We start from the raw sequence: 18,890 nt of genomic DNA, 5'->3' as shown, positions 1-18,890 counted from the left end.
ACATTTAGTTTCACACCAACCTTACAAATTACCATTCATTGAAAAATCTCTTTAACTTTCAAAAACCAAATTACCATTTATTTAAAAAACTCACTAACTTTTAAAAACCTATATTAACTTTTTAAAAACCTCAAAACTAAAAGCTTGGATACACAAAATCAATCCTTACCCATTATAAATCAATGTAACATTGTAACCATTTTTGAAATTTCGTTTCACCTCACGATGGAAAAGTGTGGCGCTATGTATCAACCACTTTTAACGACTATCCCTTGCTACTTTTTTCAGAAAGTGTTTTTATAAATTGTTTCCGATGCTTGACAAAACTTACGCAATTTATAAAATCTTTCTATACAACTCTACCAATGTCACGTTCAAGCTGTGAAACTGGTCGAGGATCCTGAGGACCGGATTTTTTCATACTGCTTCGGGGAGGCTAATGCAGTGCACCCAAATCAAGTCATCACGTGGAAGATGAAGCTGGTAAGTCTGGTAATCCAAAATTTTAATTGCAAATCTCTATCCTGTTAAATCCATCCAATTAAGTTTTCCTCGATTGCATGCTGCAGACTTGTCTCAATACCGGAAAAGGTTATCATTTCCCCGCCTGCCATTTGCTTCAAATGTGCGGGGTTCGAATTCTGCTGGAATGCCCGCTTGACTTGTCATCCTTAGAGCTCTTTCTGCCCGTCAGCTGGTCTGTTCGTGGGAAGCTGCCCTCTGTTCCATTTTCCCCGCAAAATTGTTCCTTTCACGATGCATCTCAGCCACGAAAGCAGCGCAAGACAGAGGGAGTGGGGAATTTAAGGGATTCAGGCTGCCTATTTAAATATTGTGAAGGTTCGGTGCTAATAGATGCAGAGCCTTGGTACAAAACTGCAGACCTGCACATGTGGGATCTTTCGTTAATTGATGTGGTCTTGGTTTCGAGTCCCGCTGGCATGCTTGGCTTGCCCTTTCTTACTCGCAACAAGTGCTTCTCCGCTAAGGTATGCTTTACCAGTGTCCTGGTTCTTGTGTCGAAGTACACTTGTTATGGTCACGAGGGTTCCTTGTTGTGTAGTTAGGCAAAATTGTAAGTATTAGTGAAATTCAAGAATTTTAATGCATTCGTGTTTGGGTCCTTCCATCACCCGATTCATCGTCCTCGTTGATATGATGCTTGATGCTTACTTCCTTGGTCGCTGTAAATTATGTTCTATGATAATTGTACACGAAAGTGCATGGTTTAGTCAGTCCCTAAATCCCATTTGCAAGCAGTTATCATTTTTTTCGTGGGGAGTTGGGGAGGGCAATCTGTGACGATGACCACAGATTATACTGTTGCTCTCAACTTTAAGCAAGTGTCAAAAAGCAGTCAGGGAAGCCAGGAAGGGTTAGCATAGGGTTTAGGAGGAATTGAAGGCTGTAGGATATCCATAGTGTAAGAGAACTTAGAGATATTACGTAAAATCTTTTATTCCAATAACAAATCGGCAAAATGGAAATTAAAACTTTAAATAGGCCTTTAATGTTTTATTGCAGATGGTCTGCGATAAATGGACTACTTTGCCAAGTGCAACACCCATACCGATCGTGGAGATTCCTAGGTCTAAGTAGGCTTCTACGTTGCTTCCAATTTCAGGCATGGGGGGACGAGTTTGAAGGACACCTTGAAGGTACCCCCAATTTTCTTGGACGGGGGGGACAGGGTCAACTAAAACTATATTAAATAGTTCAGAACTCACTAGGACAAGTAAATATGTAAAAACCTAACACAAGAATATAAGATAAGATAATTTTATTAATGTCCTTCAAATGACCACAAAAGTAGGTCAAGGGTCAACTAAAACTATATTAAATAGTTCAGAACTTACTAGGACAAGTAAATATGTAAAAGCCTAACACAAGAATATAAGATGAGATAATTTTATTAATGTCCTTCAAATGACCACAAAAGTAGGTCAATGGTACAGCCAGTGTAAGTAGGTCAATGGTATTAAAAGGTACACCCAGCGTGTTGAATCTTGATAGCATGGAAGTGCAAAAGCAACTCTTGTATCAATGCCGAAAACCCAAAAAATAAGTGATAACAAGGAAATATAACTGAATTTATAAGTGATAACAAGGAAATATGACTGAATGACTGGCTAAGCTATTTGCAATACACAGTAAATGAAGGAAATCCAAGTGCCAATAACTTACAAATATAAACAATGATCATATTTGGACAGTTTCTGTGAAACATATTGATTATACCAATAATATTCATGCTTCCATAACATTATGAATGACAAATGCTGATAAAATGAGTTATTGTAGTACTTAGTCCAAAATGGAAAAATACTAAGGCTGATACAGTGATATGTGTATACCGATTTATCTAATGGAATCAATAATATTATTTTCCATTATTAAGTGTTTTTTCTTTCTTTAGTGGATGCTTCTAGTGAACATGAGCACAAGGACACAAACTTGTGAAAGCAAGCCTTTTGCGATCGGGTGATATGTATTCAGCCAAACTTGAAAATGTCGGCAACTTAGAAAAATCGGTAGAAAATTGAAATTAAAGATATTTGTAACACTGTGGGCCACAACAATGATATAAAAATGAAAAAATAAGAAAGATAAAAAATAGTACGAGGAAAGAGATTAAAAAGGAAAAACAACATGTTGCAACAACATAAATCTGATACATTAACAATTGTTCTTATTGTTGAAGTTTTTAAATTTAGAAAGTTAGAAACCCTTCATGCACTTTTTCTGATTTATTCCTACCTACTTGTTATTTTTCTTTAACAAGTTATTTACAAAGTAAATACTAAAAATAAACACTAGTGCATGCTCAACATATTATAGATCAACAACTAAAAGAAACAAGAACAAACACACCACATGACACCATTATTTTTGGACCAATGTCCCCGGAAAAACCCAATGCGGGAAAACCGGTGCAACTATCTGAGGGTCTTTTTATTAAGCAATATCAGAGTACAATTTGGGCGCCGAAATTGGCCTACCCAACAGAGAATTTCCTTAGCAGCTATACCTCGCAGTTTGAGAGAAATCTCCTGGCAGAAACCCCGGAAAACCCTTTCGGGAGCTCCTTAGCACAAAGCTACTCTGCAACCTTAGCGTTTGCCTAAACTGGACTGCGTCAGTTCCTCTCTGTCTCATGCTCGCCTTGCGTCAGCCCTAGGAGGCCCTGCGTTAGCTCTGGGAGCCTCTGCGTCAACTGTGCTGATCCAGGTGGATATTGGTGGCCACCTGCCAAGTCCACTTGACCCCCACCATTGTTTCTCTCAGCATTTTCAGTTTCCTTAATTGTAGCACAACTTACTATTTTTAGTAGTTTTTTGGGTCCTGAACTTCTGGAGCCGTTTTGAGACCCTAAACGACGTTTTTTGGGAAATCTGGGGGTAACATGGGCCCATATACCGATGTTGCCCTTCCCAAAGTTGTAGTGCTCGGATAGGTCTTTCTAACGAGCTATTGTACGCGTCAAACAGAGATCGTATGCCAAAGTTACGACCCCGGGAAATTGATGTACCAATTTACCCAAACGGAGCCCACAATTTGGCATTTCACCTTCTAGGGTTAGGTTTTGGGATGTGAAGGGTTTTTCATTGTTTCTCAACAGTAAATAGGCTTTGGAGCTTCATTGTAACACAATTTAGAGGCATGTAGCTACCACATCTCTTCTTAGAGATAAGCTACCATCGCCCTAGCTGGTTTATTTCCATTACTGTTTATAAGCATATTTCAGTATTTTACATTAATGAAATGAAGTATTATTTCCGCTGCATATCTGTGTTTATGGTTATCTCTGTAATTTGTTGTGTTCCTGTTTAAATCCGGATGAGTGGTATCAGAGCGGTCTGCTTTGTCTCTGTTTTTCTTTGTATGTCCCCAACGACGTCGGTTTAGGGCTTGAACTGGTCGAACCTTTGCAAGACCAGCCTCGCAAATCCCGACGGCCTCCCATGGCGGATGAGAAGAAAGATGAGGGGGCAGGAGATCCTATCAAAATCTTGCTCCAAGAAACCCTCGAGCGACAAAGGAACGCGATGATGGACAACTTTGCCCAGATCCTTCAACGGCTACCCAAAAGCGACGCACCGGCTTCCAGCAGCTACTCTGGAAATGCCACGCCCTTTAAGGTACAAGTTAATTTTGAAATCCCCATATTCGAGGTTCAGATAGATGCAAATGCCGTAGATAAATGGTTAAATCTGCTAGAGGGTTATTTTTCTGTTCATGAATTTTTGAGTCGGGAAAAGATTATTTTCGCTCTTCTCAAAGCAGCCCCCCACGTCAAGGACTGGTGGGAAACCTACTGCGAGCAGAAGGATGAAAATACCGGCTCACTACCCTGTCGGAAGCTATGAGGATCAATACATAAAGTGGACCACGCTGCGGCAGGGAAGGGACCAAGACGTGCTGGAGTTTACCAATCTTTTCGATACACTTCGCACAAAGTTGGGTATCAAGGATTCGGAGCAGCATTTGATACTCAAATACCGCGGTTGCGTGCACAAGTACATCCAGGAAGAAATAGAATTCCTGAACATCTCCTCACTCGACACAGCATACCGATATGCCGTCAAGGTCGAGCAGAAGTTTAAACAGAAGAAGCGAGACTTTGGATCTGCGAATCCGAAGCAAGGGAAAGGTGCCCCTAAACCACAGAACAAAGGACAAAGCCAAGGCGGGGTAGCCTAAGACAACCTGCCAAAGTTGCAAGCAAAGAACAATGTCGCGAAGCCGAAAAAGGACACAGGAAAATGGTGCGAGTTCCATAAGAGCTCCACTCACAACACAAGTGAGTGTTGGGCCAAGCAGTCACTAGTGGCTGAGCTAAAGGTTTCAGAATCAGATGCATGTTCCGACTCTGAGTCAGAACCCGACAAGGGGAATGACAAAGGGACGCAGATTATCGATACGGAGCCCAACGCCACTGTTGCCACCACGAAGATACAGAAGGAGGAACCTGAAGATCCAGAGGAGGAGGAGCGTCTCTTCCACTCCCAGATGTGGGTAAACGGCTCCCTGCTACAGTTCATTGTCGATAGCGGGAGCCAAAGAACCTCATTTCGGCAGAGGTAGTGAAGCGGTTGGGCTTACCGACCACAGCACATCCACAACCGTACACCATCGGGTGGCTTCACCAAGGACGGGATCTTCGCGTGAGCCAACAATGTCGCCTTCCATACAACATCAAGCCCTTCATGGATGAGGTATTGTGTGACATTGCTCCCCTTGAAGTTTGTGATGTATTATTAGGACAACCTTACTTGTGGAAGTGACATGCTGTGTATGAATCAAGACCCCGTGCTGTTATTGTTACATTGGGAAATAAGTTGTACAGGATACTGGAGGTAGCACTGCCTACCGCCATCTCTTTGGTTACTGCAAAACAATGCAGTAAGCTCATTTCCAAAACTGGGAAATTTGTTTTCCTGATGATACGCCCTCAAGGAAAGAAGAAGACGGTGGCCATGACCTCTAGACAGGGCCCCTCCGCACGACAATTACAAATGGACAAGGTCGTGGAGGAGTACGAGGACATCTTCACCTCCCCCGCAGGGGTTCCTCTGCACTGTTAGGTTAAGCACTCCATCGATCTGACCCCAGGTGCACCACTACCCAATGGACCAATCTATCGACACTCCGTTCTGGAGAACAATGAAATCAAGAGGCAGATTCAGGAGCTGCTGCAGAAAGGTCACATCCGTCCGAGTTCATCGCCTTGTGGGAGCTGGATCGTGTTGGTACAGAAGAAGGATGGGACTTGGAGACTCTGTATTTACTATCGGGCATTGAACAAGATCACGATCCGTAATAGGTACCCGATACAGCGGATTGATGACTTCCTGGACCAACTAAAGGGGGAAAAATATTCAGCAAAATCGATCTGAAGTCAGGATATCACCAGGTACCAATCGAACCCTTTGATGTGTGGAAGACTGCCTTCAAAACCAAGGAGGGCCTTTTCGAATGGTTGGTTATGCCTTTCGGATTGACGAATGCTCCTGCAACCTTCATGAGGCTAATGGATGACATCTTGCGGCCATTCACCAACTCATTTGTAGTGGTATACTTGGATGACATCCTGATCTTTAGCCAGAGTTGGGAAGAGCGCACCTCCACCACATCCAACCAGTGTTCCACGGGGATGCACCCGGGACGGGGAGTCTCTTGGGGGTGCGTTTCCCCACGCACCCTTTTTGGGGAGTCTCGGGGAGACGCAAGGGGGTGCGTTTCCCCAGTGTGGGAGTCTAGACTCCCCAAGACTCCCCAAAAAGGGTGCTTCTGGGTGTCCCCCTTCAGTGTGGGAGTCTAGACTCCCCAAAAAGGGTGCGCCTGGGCGTCCCCCTTTAAATTTGTCTAATAAGACTTAAAAATTAAAAATCAAAAATTCAAAAATCAAAACCATTAATTTTTTTTTTAAACTAAAATTAAAACTAAATAACTAAAACTTAAAAGTCTAAGCTGAGGGACGGTGAGCCGAGTCATTGCCGTTGAGAGACGCTGAGCCGAGACAGCGTGTTGCGTCCCCTTGCAGGCTTGCTGTTGGCAGTTGCTCCAGCCGCTGTTGTTTAAAATTTTGACCACGACTTTCAAGTTTCAGCCGCAGCCCAGCATCCTCGGACCTCCTGAGTCCTTTGCCGTCAACCCTCTGTCCCTGACGCTGTGCGGCTCCACCTCCAGGTAGACATTAAAGCTTGAAATCTGAACTGTTTTAATGTTGTAGTTTAAAAAAAAAATGTTGTAACAGTGAACATACAGCCTGCGGCCCTGCTGTAATTTTTAAAATTTTTATTTTAAAATTTTTAATTTTTTTTTGTTTATTTTTTAATTTGATATCATTTGTTTAAACTATAATTATAATGTTTTAAATTTTAATAGTTTTTAAATATAAATTTTAATTAAAACTTCAAAATGCTTCAAAACACAGTCACTTGACTTTAATTTTTATTTTTTGTTTATGTTTTTGTTTTTAAATTTTAATAATTTAAATTTAATTCTACTATATTTGCATTGTAAATTTTAATTTACATGATGAATTTTTTTTGTTTAAACTCTTCCTGCTGGGCAGAAAAACAAAAAAAATTTGCAAAATAACTTAAAACAGTGACACAACAAGCTGCAAGCCTGCAAGTGTAAAATCTGATTACAACATGAGCATTATTTGAATATTTTATTATTGATTTTTATTTTTGTTTTTCGAATCTCATGGTATGTATGAATAATAATTAATTCAATAATGAGACTTGTCACTTGAGTATGTCATATGAATGATGTATGTATCAAAATGAATGATGAGGATGGATCAATGATTCAAATTTCAATTGTCTATTTAATATTTTATGCTTTCATTATTGAACAGTGAACAATGAATATGAACTTGAATTTTATATATATATATACCTCGACGACTCCCCGCACCCCCGAAATTTCCCTAAAATTTGAGGGTACTTCCACACGTCCCCCCTATGCGTCTCCCCGCACCGGAGTCTTGGTGGAACATTGCATCCAACAGGTTCTCTAAACACTGCGGCAACACAAGCTATGTGCCAATTTGGAGAAATGCACTTTTGGCATGACCCAGGTTCAGTATCTGGGATACATTATTGATGAACGGGGGGTGCATGTGGATCCAGCCAAGATCCAAGTCATTCAGGATTGGCCATCTCCAACCACTCTGACAGAGCTTCGCAGCTTTCTAGGCCTTGCCAACTTCTACTGCAGGTTCGTGTTGGGGTTTTCTCATATCACTTGGCTCTTGAGTCAAGTCACCGAGCGAAAGCAAAATTCTTTTGGTCTGAATCTCAACAGAAGGCATTTACAGAGTTGAAAGATTGTCTCTGCACGGCACCAGTGCTTGCGTAACCAGATTTGCAACAACCATTTGAGGTCGAGACAGATGCCTCTGATTATGCTATTGGGGCAGTCCTTACTCAACACGGGCATCCAGTGGCATATCACAGTGAGACACTTTCAGACATAGTCCAGAAGTATCCCACTTATGACAAAGAGATGTATTCCATTGTGCAGGCCTGCCGGCAATGGAAACATTACATTTTGCGGAAGGAAACAATCATCCACACAGACCACTGACCCCTGCAGTTCATACAGACCCAAGGGAAATTGTAGAATGATCACCATCAAAAGTGGTCAACATACCTGCAACAGTTCCATTTGAATATCAAGTATAAGAAGGGCAGCACCAATAATGTTGCAAATTGGCTCAGTCGACCACCGATCATGGCGTTAACCATCGTGCTCAACTCTTGTGGGCACGAGACTTCTGCTTGGCCACTTCTCTACAAAAGCGACCCGGAATTCAGCCACACATACCAGACACTCTTGGAGGGTCGGCATGTTCCAGATTTTCACCTCCAGGATGCCTTGTTATGCCACCTGGGTCACCTTTGTGTTCCTTCAAGTGAGCGTGCCAAGATGATTTGGGAAGCACACTACAGTCGGGCTGCTGGGCATTTCGGGGTCGAGAAAACGGTGGCAGTACTACAAAAGTATTTCTATTGGCCGAATCTTCGACAGGATGTCAGGAAGTACATCAGATCATGTACTGCTTGCGCCATTGCCAAACCAACCATCAAGAAGCAAGGCCTCTATAACTCGCTGCCTACCCCTAGTCAACCTTGGGAATCCATCTCCATGGATTACATGTTAGGCCTTCCTTCCACTAAGCATGGAAATGACTGTGTTTTTGTGGTCGTCGACAGGTTCTCGAAGATGGCCGTTATGGCGGCCTGCAAGAAGAATATCACAGCAGAAGCCACTGCTAAACTCTTCTTTGAACGAGTGTGGGTGCACTTTGGGATCCCACAGTCTATCATCTCAGATCGGGACAGTCGGTTCCTCAGTACATTTTGGTCCAGTGTCTGGTCGATGCTGGACACCAAACTCACTAAGTCCATAGCCTTCCATCCTCAAACTGATGGCCAGACAGAGGTTGTTAACAGGATGATTGTACACATTCTGCGCATGTACAACTCAAAGCATCCACGCACATGGGATGAGAGCCTCCCCTATGTTCAGCATAGCTACAACCGAGCTCTTCACAGCTCGACTGGCCACAACCCTTTTCAGGTGGGCTTGGGATTCCAGCCACGATGCCCCATTGATGTGGCCATGCCATTTGCAGCTACCCACATAGATTCGGCTCATGTCCAGTTCGAAACAGATAAGGCAACCAACTTCATTGAGCACATCCAACATATTTGCCAACAGGTACATGACATTTTGGAGAAGTCAAATGCCAAGTACAAGCAACGACATGATCAACATCGGGTGCCACACAAGTTTCAGGTGGGCGACAAAGTCTGGTTGCATTTGCAAAAGGAACACCTTACTGGAGCCTATCGGAAGCTGAGACCACTTCGATATGGTCCTTACACCATTACTAAGGCTGTGGGAGACAAGCATTTGAGCTCAGCATTCCCCCATTCCTTGCCCTGCACCCAATGTTCAATGTGGACCGCCTTCGGCCATACTTTCCACCATTACTAGACACATTCGACATTGCAAAACAGCTCACACCCACAAAATTAAATCTAGATTGCATGGAACAAGCTGCAACTGATAAGATCATGGACACACAGATCAAGCACACTCGCCAACAGAATATCCAACTGTATCGAGTTGTCAAAGCGGGTCAACTCCTTCACCAGGGCAAGTGGCTCACCAGGGACCAAGTTCAGCAAAAGTTTCCTCATCTCATGGAGGAACTCAACGCAATGGGGACCATTGCTTCCTAAGGGGGGAGGAATGATCCAGGTGGATATTGGTGGCCCCCTGCCAATCCCACTTGGACACCCACCATTGTTTCTCTCAACATTTTCAGTTTCCTTAGTTGTAGCACAACTTACTATTTTTAGCAGTTTTTCAGGTCTTGAACTTCCGGAGCCGTTTTGAGGCCCTAAGCGACGTTTTTTGGGAAATTTGGGGGCAACATGGGTCCATGGAGCAATGTTGCCCTTCCCAAAGTTGTAGTGCTCGGATAGATCTTTCTAACGAGCTATTGTACGCGTCAAACGGAGATTGTATGCCAAAGTTACGACTCCGGGAAATTGATGTACCAATTTACCCAAACGGGGCCCACAATTTGGCGTTTCATCTTCTAGGGTTAGGTTTTGGGATGGGAAGGGTTTTTCATTGTTTCTCAACAATAAATAGGCCTTGGAGCCTCATTGTAACACAGTTCAGAGGCATGTAGCCGCCACATCTCTTCTCAGAGATAAGCTATCATCGCCCTTGCTGGTTTATTTCCATTACTGTTTGTAAGCATATTTCAGTATTTTACATTAATGAAATGAAGTATTATTTCCGCTGCATATCTGTGTTTATGGTTATCTTTGTAATCTGTTGCGTTCCTGTTTAAATCTGGATCACGTGCTGACCCCTCTGGTGCTCTGCGCAGCACTTCGCTGCCTTTGCGTGGCCCTGCATGAGCCCTTGCTGGCTCTGTGTCACCCTCCTTGGCTGCTGCACTGCTCTCTTGGCACAATCTCTGCCTTCTCTGTACTTAATGCCCCTCAGCTGCTCTCCCGATCACTGATTTTATCTCTCTTAGCAAACCCCGATCTAGAGAATAGAATGACTAATCATCTGGTGTGTTCTCCAAGTGACCCTCAAGCCTCCTCTTATACTTTTCCTGTTGACATCTCAACGGCCGAGATTAAGTCCCTAATCAACAACTAAGATTAGATCTGGCTTAATCTATGTCTTTTGGACCATTCTAACACAGATTCATATTAATACACATTAATACTGAACTTAGGGACTCCATTAAAAAATATTAATTATTTTAATATCTCTTGATTTGTTTAGAATCTGCCCAAACCCTTTCTGGGTATTGGAGATCTCATGTGCCCCAATCTCTCCACCAAATTTCGTGGCTAGAGCACATCCAATGCTACCCCAAATCAACACTCTCTCTTAGCGAGGACTGTGCTATAGCAATACTCCTCACTGAGTATAACTCTGATCATCCGGCATCGGTACTTGTGCTAATGCTAGGAGTTCCTACCCATCATCCTCTGCAATATTGCATCATGCGCTGTTGCCCATGGCTCTGCCACTGCCACTGCTGCATCTGTACGACAACTCCCTCTGCATCCGTGCTGCTGCTGGTCCTTTCTCCCAGCATTGCATCCGCACTACACCTCCTCTCATCATGTTGCATTGTGCTTCTCACTGCTGCACTGCAACTCAGTTACTGAGAAGTAAGTAACTGATCTCCCAACTGACCTACATGTTGGGCTAGAAACACCCATTGATGCTGAAGCTCCCTCTGCCGCTAACAAGTGCTCCCTCTCTCTGACCTCTGCGCTGCTGCAACAACTCCCTGCATCTGACACCGTTGCACACCTCTTTGTGCCTTCCTGCAGTGGTGCAACACTCCTGTGCCTCTCGCACTGTTGCAGCCTGCTAGCTCTGCGCTGTCTCGGGACACCTGCACTGTAGCTCTCTCTACCGCTCCATCCACATCCCTCTCTACCCACTCAGCGAGTCTCGCTACTCCTCGTCAGGGCTCTCGTAGCAAGGTCTAATCCAAGAGGGTGGGTACCTCAAGGATCCTGCCCCTCATCGCCTGTAGTCTGCTTGACTACAGCTCAATGTCTTCCTACTTCCGCTCAAGTGGCGCGTGTGCACTCATGGCACAATCATCGTCTGTCAAAACTTCCTTCTCTGCCCATGCTGGCACTGCTTTAGTCTCGGAAGACTCTCCCTTACTCTTCTTCCTTGCGCACCGGGTCACATAATGACCCATCTCCCCACAGCGGAAGCACTTGATCTTGGAGAGATCTTTCTTCTTCCGCTTCTCATGCTTTCTGTCACGCCCCCAGGCCTACGGTAGTCTTTCAACTGTACTTGGCGAGGTGCGACACCACCGAACACTTTCTTTTCACCAATACTTATGTTCATGGACTACGCCTAACCACTTGTCCTACTTAGTTTGTGTTTCTCAACCAAGTAATTATTATGTTTCCTTTATACCAATGAACACCCATACACATTCATTATCATCAGCAATTATACAAGAGAACACAATTGCACAGTATAGAGGGAGGGGTAACTCCCTGAACAATGAGTCTGCCCGAATACAATATATTATACAACTTTACAACAGTTACAATGCTTTACAAGTATACTTGGAAACACCAAGTTTCATACTTAGCCAATTTTTACATCAAGGTCACACCTTCGTGTGCCGACCAAAGTTCCTTTCCCGAGTTGGGCGAGCACGCCCTTACACGGACCGCCAACCGCATTCCTCAACCGAACTTTGCACGACGGGCGGGCAACCCACCCGAGTCACCCGAGTCACCCTTGTTTCGTTTTAACCGGCGAAGACCTCACCCAAGTCTCCACTGCATATGCTTTCGCACGGCAGGCGGGCGACCTCACCCGAGTCGCCACATGCGCTCCTTCACCAAACGCCGGGCACCTGCCCACCCGCGCCTTCACCTACACCCAAGTCTGCGTGCTAATGCCATGTAGCGTCGCCCAAGAGCGGGCTGCGACCTCCTACACCTCCTTCGCACTTCTCTTTGTGATGTAGAGCAAATGATTCGTGTTCGAATGAGTTCCATCAAGCTCCAACGCCTTCATTATATATATGAATGGTGGGGCGAGTCGAGCTGCCCAAGCCGACTCGTCCCTCATGTGCCAATGCCCTCATAATGCTTGCAACTTCGTTTCGTTTGTTGGTCGGCCAACAATCTCCGTTCAAGTCGCCTTCGCATACACGGTCGGCTCGTGGGTGTGTCCAAACGCTCCCACGTTATAAACAACCTTCGCTCAACCTCTAACGCGCATTATTTCATTGTGACTTTGCACATTTGGTTCAAGCTGTCTTCACACTTCGTGTGGCGGTCGTGCCTTGGACCGCAGGTCCTTATATCTTTCCCCACTTAAAATCATTGTCGTCCTCGACAATATCTCGTCCCGGCAACCATATGTCACCAAGATCACCATACCAAGGTATACACCCCATCGGTATGTCATATATCGGAAATCATCTCAATCCATGATCATCAACCACCCTGTTACGATCTCCACATGCTGCTCCCCATTGTGGAAGGGTGGTCCCTCCATCTCAAGCTACATGCTTCCTGCAACCTCTCATGTCGACCTTATCATGTGTCGTCCTCGTGTGAACTGCTGCCATGATACTCCAACTCAATGCTAACACATCTCTGCACATTGAGCTCCCTCATGTTTGAACTAGTCGGGTGATCAGTCCAACTATCACGCTCAAACCATGAGAATGCACATGCTGATGCCATCATCAGTCGTTTCTCAGAACATCCCGTCACATCCTCAACTCGACCAAGAATCCATCTCCATATAAGTAAGCCATGCTCAGGTCCATGAAGTAGTCCTCATCTCATCTGCAACACACTGTTCATGATGTTTGGTACCAATGTGCTGCATGAAATCAGCCGCATCTATCCCAACATCATCCATCTGTAAAACATCCATCTCCTCAAGTGAAGAGATCATCTCATCAAAATTCCGACTCTCGATGTGCCACATCCAGGTCCATGAAGCAATCTCCATCATATTTGTATGTGCCATCCCTCAAGTCTGCTATAGAAACAAGTATACACCTATCTCATCTATCCATGTGCTGCCCATGATCATAGATCAATCAGCTCCCATGTGTCAAAAGTGGTTAAGTCTCGGCTCAACCCATGCCCAAGTGTTGCCACCAAAGCATCAACATCGTTGTAACTCCATCTCCCAAAGTCACAACCTCATGTCATCATGAGCTGCATGTGTCATCTCCAACCAACATCCCAGCGAACATACAAGTCTCGGCCCAAAGGTCTCTGCAAGATGCTTCAGCTCTACATGTAGTAGGGGTGCTCCATAGTCTGCTCACAACTCCATCCAAGTCCATGGCCTTGTTGTACATAAGTGCACAACCTCTCGATCGGCTCATAAGTAAGTCATCTCCATGTCACACCAGCAAATCCACCTGCATAACATCCCTGCCTTGGCACTTCTCATTGGATGCCCATAAGTGACACCTCTACAAGTGCTCCTGCATCATGTCCGTGCATAAGACTGCCATGCTTCATGTCTCCAGCCTGATGTCCATGACTAAGTTGCCCATGTTGTCCAACCAAGTAGACCCATCACAACAATCGGTAATCCTCATCCAAGTCCGCAATCTTCGGTCTAGTGAACTCGGTCACCCAACCATATCATCATCATGAGTCCCTTCATCATAGCTCCCCCACTAAAGGTTCCACCAAGACTATCTCTTGGTCTCGGCCATGAGAAGTCCACCCAAGCAACTCAAGTGTGTGTTTTCCTAAATCTATCCATGAGTCATGCCGGGCACTTAGCCAATTCTTCATGTGGCTAAAGCATGACTCTATCCTCCGCAACGATCATCATGTTCCTCCCTTGTCACGGGCCTTTGTACCTTCTATCACAAGGCGCAAACAACCCCAACAAGTCCTGCAACAGTCAACAATCCTTGCTTCTCCATACAAGGTCTCATCATAGACATCCATGGTAAGATGCTCCCCTGCGTTAGCAAACTGACTTTGCCTTTCCCTGCATACGGTTCATCTACCAAATGCTCAAGTGAAACACAAGTATCAAACACAAGTATCAATAGTACTTACATCATTATCATGAGGTTCCTCCATGTGAGTATCCTCATCCATCCATGTCTGCAAACTACACGATCCTGGTCCGACTTGATCAACCTCAAGTTCATCCTCCATCGTTGTCACATCTACAACATCCTTAAACATCACAGCTTCCTCTTTCTTGTCAGCACAATCTGCAACTTCATCCTGCTCCATTGTCCAACCAAGTTGAAGAAGTTCGTCTTCAACATTCTTTTCCAAGACTTCAAGTTCCTTTCGAATCCGGGGGTTTTCTTCTTTCAATCTCTTCAACCTGTATAAGGTAAGCAAGAGCTTCCCTTCGCATTTGTCCAAACCTGCCATGCCTTGTCGTTTAGCTTGGTCTAAGCACTAAGCTTCACCTCGGCTAAACCTGTTTCACCATTCACCTGAATCACCCTGATATTCCACTTGTCACCTGCAAAACTTGAACTCCCTTTCAAGTCTTCGGTCTTCGTAGAATCAGCTCCTTGATTCAGTTCTCCAAGTTTCCTGCAAAACTTGGACCAGCTTTGATACCAACTGTCATGCCCCCAGGCCTACGGTAGTCTTTCAACCGTACTTGGCGAGGTGCGGCACCACCGAACACTTTCTTTTCACCAATACTTATGTTCATGGACTACGCCTAACCACTTGTCCTACTTAGTTTGTGTTTCTCAACCAAGTAATTATTATGTTTCCTTTATACCAATGAACACCCATACACATTCATTATCATCAGCAATTATACAAGAGAACACAATTCCACAGTATAAAGGGAGGGGCAACTCCTTGAACAATGAGTCTGCCCGAATACAATATTTTATACAACTTTACAACAGTTACAATGCTTTACAAGTATACTTGGAAACACCAAGTTTCATACTTAGCCAATTTTTATATCAAGGTCACACCTTCGTGTGCCGACCAAAGTTCCTTGCCCGAGTTGGGTGGGCACGCCCTTACATGGACCGCCAACCGCACTCCTCAACTGAACTTTGCACAATGGGCGGGCGACCCACCCGAGTCACTCGAGTCACCCTTGTTTCGTTTTAACCGGCGGCGACCTCACCCAAGTCTCCACTGCACACGCCTTCGCACGGCGGGCGGGCGACCTCACCCAAATCGCCACCCGCACTCCTTCACCGAACGCCGGGCACCTGCCTACCAAAGCCTTCACCTACACCCAAGTCTGCGTGCTAATGCCATGTAGCGTCGCCCAAGAGTGGGCGCATTTGACTGCGCCTTGCTGCGGCCTCCTACACCTCCTTCGCGCTTCTCTTTGCGATGTAGAGCAAATGATTCGTGTTCGAATGAGTTTCATCAAGCTTCAATGCCTTCTTTGTATATATATGAATGGTGGGGCGAGTCGAGCTGTCCAAGCCGACTCGTCCCTCATGTGCCAATGCCCTCATAATGCTTGCAATTTCGTTTCATTTGTTGGTCGGCCAACAATCTCCGTTCAAGTCGCCTTCGCATACACGGTCGGCCTGTGGGTGTGTCCAAACACTCCCACGTTATAAACAACCTCCGCTCAACCTCTAACGCGCATTATTTCATTATGACTTCGCACATTTGGTTCAAGCTGTCTTCGCACTTCGTGTGGCGGTCGTGCCTTGGATCGCAGGTCCTTACACTTTCCCTCAGATGCTAGGGCCACATCCTCCTTCTCCTGTTGAACTTTGATCCCTTTATTGCTGTTACCTGTCTTCGACTGCCGTCTGATCTCTTCCTGGCGAAGCGCTGCCCACATCTCGTCCTAAGATAGGAGAGTCCCTTTGCCCAGGATACTCTGGACAAACACTTCCCAATCTTCTGAGACAACATTTAGGGTTGTCCTCACCATAAGCTTATGATCCGGTGTCGCTCCTATAGCAATCAACTGGTCTCAGATCTCATTCAGTCCTCCGAGGAAGGTGTCAATCGATTGACCCTTCTTCATCTGATATGACCTCATCTGGTTCTCGAGCAACATTCTTCTCTACACAGAAGTATGCTGGTACAGGTTCTTGAGAGCCTCCCACATCTCAACTGCCGTTTCCTTCTCGGCTATATGTGGTACCACATGATCCTTGACCTCGTCAAGGATAATGCACTTGGCCCTCGCCATCGCCTCTTCGTACTTGTCATTATCATTTGGGTCGACTAGGATAGTTATCGTCTTCAAGACGAAGTTCTTGACACGATTCCTGTCAAGCACTGATAAGATTCTGGCCTTCCAGACTGCGAAGTTCGATGCTCCTTCCAGTCTATCCTGGTCCCTTACCCCGTGTAGTGCCACGACGCTCCTCTACTTCCCTCCTGGAAGTTCTCTATTTGACTCTTTTGAGTCTCTACTTCTCGTCTGGAAGTGCTCTTCTGGTCTCCCTCTCAGGCTTGAGGCTGGAGATTTCGCTTGTCGAATACACTGCTGATCTAGGTTCCTCGGCTAGAAACCCTTGGTAACAACTCCTCTGGCCCTGCTCTATTAGGTGCTGTTCTGACTACAGTACCTCACCAGGTCCACTCTGCAATATTTCTGCAGCCTTCTTGTCGCGCGGAATGAGTCGATCTTGCGGACAAGATAGACCTTCCTAGAATTTAAAGAAGACCTAACGACAAGCAGACCAACCAGACACTATCTTTCTCTAAATATGCTTCAATTAATCAATAGCAAACAAAGGTTTTTAGGGCCTACCTTTGGTCCAAAGCAAGCTTGTGGATGCCCTCGCTCCTTTGATCCAAATGAGCTCCTTTTCGCGAATCTGCAAACACAAACAAGGCAAACACATTAAATAGCACCTGAAAAACCAATTGCATAAAACATATTTAACATGAAAGTCAAGGAGTCCATGAAACAAATAACATAAGATACTTGTTGAGAAAAATGAGTTTGATTGTATTAATTCAAAAGAAGAAGAACCTTACAACCTTTGCCTTGACGTTGTACAAGCTCCTCCCAGGGTCCAACAAGATGTCTCCTCTACTTTGACAAGTTTCACTCACTCTCCAATGGAACCAAGAGGTATGTGATCTCTCCTCTCAAGCTCAACCAAAGAGTCTTAATTTCACTAGCATTTACCCTCAAAATGTTCAGCTTCTAACCTCCTTAGTCCTCACCCCAATGCTTGTATTTATAGTGCAATGGAGGGAAGTTACTAGGTCCTCCTTCAAAGGGATAAAGCCCTCCTTCAAAGGGATAGCTCCTTTAGTCAAGGGATTCATAAACCACTTCAGAGCGAACAATCCACGTCAAAATTCCTTCTAGAAAACTTTAGAATTAACCCAAAGTGAGTTTTTTAAGATAAAAATTGCGCCTTTTGACTTTCACAGGGGTCCGCACCTACACCGTTAGGAACAGAGCGGGTAGGTACGCAGCTTTTGTACACAGAAGGTGCGGGACTGCAGGTGACCATAGGAGAAAGTGCGGAACCAGAGTTACATTGATTTTTAATGTCTTTCTCCCACTTCCAAAGCTTGATTTGAAGAGCTGAGGTCTTAGACTTGCTTAGGAGGACAGTCCAAGTGATGATAGACCCATACTGACTGCAAATAATCATGGTGACGATATTTTTGTGTAACAGATTGCCCCCTAAAGTGCAAAGTCTGTAATAGATGAGGATTTCATTTATCATATAGGAAGAGTGAAGTACTTTATCATTTCGAGGATCATCTTGTGGATAGCCCGGTCGGAACCTGTAAAAACATTCAATGCAAGATATATATATGAGATCATATCATCGCTGAGGTAGGCATTCCCATACTTAGATCAAAACTAACTAGAAAACTATCTACTGCTCTGATATAGGAATGATCTTGTAAAACATCACAAGTATAGACCCATGTGAACACAGTATGGACACAACCATCTGTTTATGAATAGTCCACAACATAATGAATACAAAATTCCTCGCAGCCTGGATGGTGGAAACTAGATCCAGGGTCTTCATTTCTACTTCCCGAAATAGTACGATTCTATCCATGCGAATAAATGTGTTGATGTCGAACATGGTAGAAGCCACTTGATTACCAGTCAATGATGTAAACTGTTAACAAGTGTGAGAGAAACCACCAGTGATATCAATGGCTCTCAAAGTACTCAGTACAATCCATGAGATGTGAGTAGATGTGTTGATGTCGAACATGTCACGGAATCCTTCGATCGAAAGTCAATGATGCAAACTGTCGTCAAAGGCGAGAAACTTGCCATTGAGGCATGCAGATTTCAAGGTACTGATGATTCCTAGATCATCTTTCTAGATAATGTGCTGATGT

The 18,890-nt window shown here is 44.7% G+C and overlaps 1 protein-coding gene across 1 annotated transcript in view; it reads left to right on the top strand.

Annotated features, from left to right (window-relative positions):
* Nucleotides 1–253: 253 nt before the first annotated feature.
* The window catches only part of LOC149140774 (integrator complex subunit), a 232,979-nt gene continuing 214,342 nt past the window's right edge, over nt 254–18,890 (top strand). Inside the window, exons 1-2 of the mRNA XM_089447315.1 lie at nt 254–483; nt 570–989. Coding sequence (XP_089303441.1) covers nt 475–483; nt 570–989 — 429 coding nt within the window. The 5' untranslated portion in view covers nt 254–474. The remainder of the gene's footprint in view (nt 484–569; nt 990–18,890) is intronic.

The sequence above is a fragment of the Pinus tabuliformis genome, chromosome X, assembly GCF_031772625.1.
Source record: "Pinus tabuliformis cultivar Carrire ecotype Pingquan chromosome X, CPIR1, whole genome shotgun sequence".
Taxonomy (NCBI): domain Eukaryota; kingdom Viridiplantae; phylum Streptophyta; class Pinopsida; order Pinales; family Pinaceae; genus Pinus; species Pinus tabuliformis.
Note: the sequence above shows the minus strand (reverse complement) of the source record. Positions and strands in the feature narration are given on the sequence as shown.